Below are 3,973 nucleotides of genomic sequence, written 5' to 3'. Positions count from 1 at the left end.
TCACAGACAGGTTTCCAGAATCTCAGGCACATTAACAATGCAATAAATAGGCTACCTACAAAACCACTATTCAATGCAACTATCTGCAATCAGCACATAAATGTATCTCTATATCGACTGTCCCGTCACATCTGATGTCAGATCAAAGGGGATTGGCACCGTTTGGCACGCGTAATGGAAACCCAACCTAATTTGATTAACACAGCTGCAAACTAATGAGTTCACATCCCTCTCAGCCAACCACAAACAGCCACAGCATCAGATAGGGAGTATATATTCAGCATCTGCCATATTAGAAAAGTCAAAAGAAAAGAAACAGAGTGAGACTGCGAGAGAGAAAGAGAGATGGAGGACAGCGTGGAGGACGCAATGTCCTCCGCTGGGCTGAGGGGCACGCTGGTGGAGGGGCCGCCCCCTGTTACCCCCGTCTGCCTCCTGTGCTCAGAGAGCTTTTGTTTGGCCCTTCTTCTAACATCATTGAACCGTTTTTTGCACTGGGCAACAGTTCTCAGTGTATCCGGGCAACATTGATTTACAATTGTGGTGACCTCCTCCCAGGCTACCTTTGCATCATCAGCCCGTGGAGGTACCGCGGTGTGCCAAACTTGCAAAGTCCGCCTGGCCACACCCAGTTGGCGAAGCGTAGGTGCGCTGCGCCTCCGCTTTTTTTTTTTTCACACATACAAACTGTGGTTCCATCTGTGTTTTCGCTATTCATCTCGATTGTGGAACTATTTTTTCAGCTGCCTCACACCCGCGTGTAAACTTCCGCTTGATCGTTCGTTTGACCCTGAAGCATTATACACTCCAGCCCACTTGATGGCAATAATGCTATTTTATGTGGGTGTTGCCAACCAGCAGGAAACCATTGGATTACACAAAATGTCAAATAAATCATCACGGAAACCACAGTTTGCTACGATTTTTATGTCAGAACATCAACGGACACCACTGACCACTTGGTGAGTTTCATGGCTTTGAAAATGAACGTTTAGGGTGGTTTTAGGACAGATTCACACATGGCCATAGGCAGCAGTGTTAAGCCAGGCAGGGGAAAGCCAAATTCTCCGAAAATGAGCAGTCGTCACTATTTTGGTCTTAGCCACTCTATTTCATCATAAACAACCCAGAAATGGGGCTCAAAGTGCAAAATACCAGACTTCTCCTTAAAGGATGAACTGATTAGATTTTGGTGGTCAAAGGTCAAGGTCACTGTGACCTCACAAGACATGTTTTTGGTCATAACTTAAGAATTCATGCGATAATTATCACAACATTTTACACAAATGTCAAATAGGATAAAAAGATTAAGTGATGACATTTTATATCCAAAAGGTCAAATGTCAGCTTGGCTGTGACATTATAATGTTTTGCAAAAATACTTTTCTGGCCATTCTGGCATCCACGTTTTAGAAATTTGCAGCAACATCCATATTTGAGGCGCAGCCAACTGTATTGCCTACAAATGAATCTGGACAGACATGGCTGTAAACTGGTTTACAAAGGCAACCACTACCAAACGGTGGTTATTCTATTTTTTCAATTAGAATACATTTCTTAATTAAATTGACAAATGTTCTTTAGTCATATCGTGGTACATTCACATATGCACAGTAATGCCACTACCATAATCACTCTGTGGAAATTAAAGGTGTGGCCGCTTGCATGAGGGATAAATAAAAGAACTCCCAATTACAATCCTGCTAACACAAGCTTACAGAATTATTGTATATTTGAACTGAATTAGTTTTTAACTTTAATATGACTTTAAATGAGGCAACACAGGGTCAAACTGACCTCAAAAAATGTCTGTTTTTGCATTCTCTCATCTAATGTGCAACACCAGAGGTCAGCACACCTGGGTCCCTGCACCTGCCTTCCGCCAACCACACAACTGGGCACGTCCAACTGGTGTGAGGCCGCGGGGCAGACCCAGAGCACGCTGGAGGGATTATATATCTCTTCTGGTCTGGGAACATCTCAGGATCCCCCAGGAGGAGCTGGGAAGAGGAATGTCTGGAATGCTTTGTTCAGCCAGGTGCCCCCACGACCCGGCTTCAGGTAAGCGGTTGAAAATGGATCAGTGGATTTTGTAATGTGTCCCAACCATGCAGTATACACTAGTTCAACACTGAATTCCATCTCACCTTCATCTAATGGGATTCACGAGAAGTTGGCTGAGTAACCACTGACAACCAAGAATATGACAACCAAGTCAAGACAATTTGGTTTACTGTGGTTTCTTTTTATTTTTGCATGGGTTTTTTTGTGTTGTTTTCTATGGGATCCTTCAGCTTGGTGAAAAAAAGACAGTTCAGTGAAGTAAGTAGCCAAGCTGCTGTCCAAAATGTCACAGAGGATGCTGTCTCTGTGTTGGGATAGATAGAGCAGGTCACCTGAACAGCCACAATAGAGACATAATTTGAATGTCAACCAGTCCAGTTAGGTGTCAGTTTCACTCAAAGTGCGACACAGAAACCTGACGGCCTAACAAAAATGTTCATTGGGGACTGAGCAGCACTTTTCCTTGAATGCATAAGGCATGTATGCATTCAAATAGGTTTGCTTCTGTAAGCATTTGACTGGTAGTGTGTGTGTTTGTGTGTGATTAAGATTAACTGGCATGCTTGGATGTAGCAAGTGACGGCAATATGGGAAGCATGAAAGCATCAATGTCCCCTGTAGAGAACCAATTAGATTGAAGCCTTGGGAACGCTCAGAGCCATACGTTAGCTTGCCAGCATCTAACAGGCCAAACGTAGGGAGGGGGCCCTACTTTACACACACACACTCGATAAACACATACTATACAGCACAAAACACACAGATACACAACAATACATTTATCAGGGGTCGTAAAGAAACTGCCATTTTCTAGTGTCAGTGCAACTGTTTTTAAGTGGTGACTCGAGGTAAACCACATTGCCAAGCTGCTCTTCTCGTCCCTTTCTGTTTTGATGTTTGAGGGGTACTTAAAATGTCAAAAGTGCTCAAGAATACAAAGTGTTCACCACTCCAAAGTTGTGTTAGAAGAAGTGGATCTGAAAGAAGGAAAACGTTGTTAAACTCTCTGAAGCTTCACTCTTTGCTTCAGTATTTCCTCCTATAGAAAGACTGTGTTATCGGATTTTGCGTGTGTGTGTTTGTGTGTGTTTGTGCACTGTGAAATACAGTAGAAATTGATTTAGTTGCATAAAAGTACAAAGATAACTGCTCAAGGTGTTTTGTTTATCTTTTGAATTTAAAACTTCTGCATCTATCCGTGCATGGCTGTGCATACTGCAAGCAGACGTCCATGCATCTACCTTTTAGTTTTACAGATTCATCTACAGATCTTTCTACAATAAACCAATCAATCATTTATTTACTTATAATCATTCATGTAGAATAAGACAAGGTACAACTCCAGTGAAATGTGATTCCATCAGCTCCTTTAACTTGTGCACTGTAGTTTGGTTGTCGATTTCCTCATCTTGATGAGTGACTCACAGCCACATGCCACCACTGTCCAAAGCAGCTACTAAAGCACAAAATAGCAAAATAGACAAAAAAGCCTAAATTTAGCACAAATATAGCACAAATTGACCCTTCGCTAAGTCCCGCCCCTGGATGCAGACTGGCCAATCATAACGTAGCATCAGGCCGGCTCAGACCAGGGTCCGACAACAACCCAGCTGTGCTCCATTGACTCTAATGCAATCATTTTAGATTTCCTTCATTTTCAGGCTGGTTTTGTGGATTTGGAGCTAAATGTTGTGCCTGGGGCACGTCGTGTATTAATGATACTCGTTACCTGGAGAGGTTGGAAAAAGATATACGTTTCTTCCCTGTTCCAAAACCAAAATCAAACCCTGAAAAGTGTAGGGTTAGCTAGCTACTGAAGATATAGCCTACTGAATGTATACACATGCTGCTTTTGCTTTTTAATGATTATAACAGTGAAACAAAGACCGACCCTGCTGTACAGGAACCA

The 3,973-nt window shown here is 42.6% G+C and overlaps 1 protein-coding gene across 1 annotated transcript in view; it reads left to right on the top strand.

Annotated features, from left to right (window-relative positions):
• The first annotated feature begins 345 nt into the window (after positions 1-345).
• LOC126388085 (uncharacterized) overlaps positions 346-3,973 on the top strand; it is a 51,422-nt gene continuing 47,794 nt past the window's right edge. Inside the window, exons 1-2 of the mRNA XM_050040977.1 lie at positions 346-454; positions 1,931-2,061. Coding sequence (XP_049896934.1) covers positions 346-454; positions 1,931-2,061 — 240 coding nt within the window. The remainder of the gene's footprint in view (positions 455-1,930; positions 2,062-3,973) is intronic.

Source organism: Epinephelus moara, chromosome 3 (genome assembly GCF_006386435.1).
Source record: "Epinephelus moara isolate mb chromosome 3, YSFRI_EMoa_1.0, whole genome shotgun sequence".
Taxonomy (NCBI): Eukaryota; Metazoa; Chordata; class Actinopteri; order Perciformes; family Serranidae; genus Epinephelus; species Epinephelus moara.
Note: the sequence above shows the minus strand (reverse complement) of the source record. Positions and strands in the feature narration are given on the sequence as shown.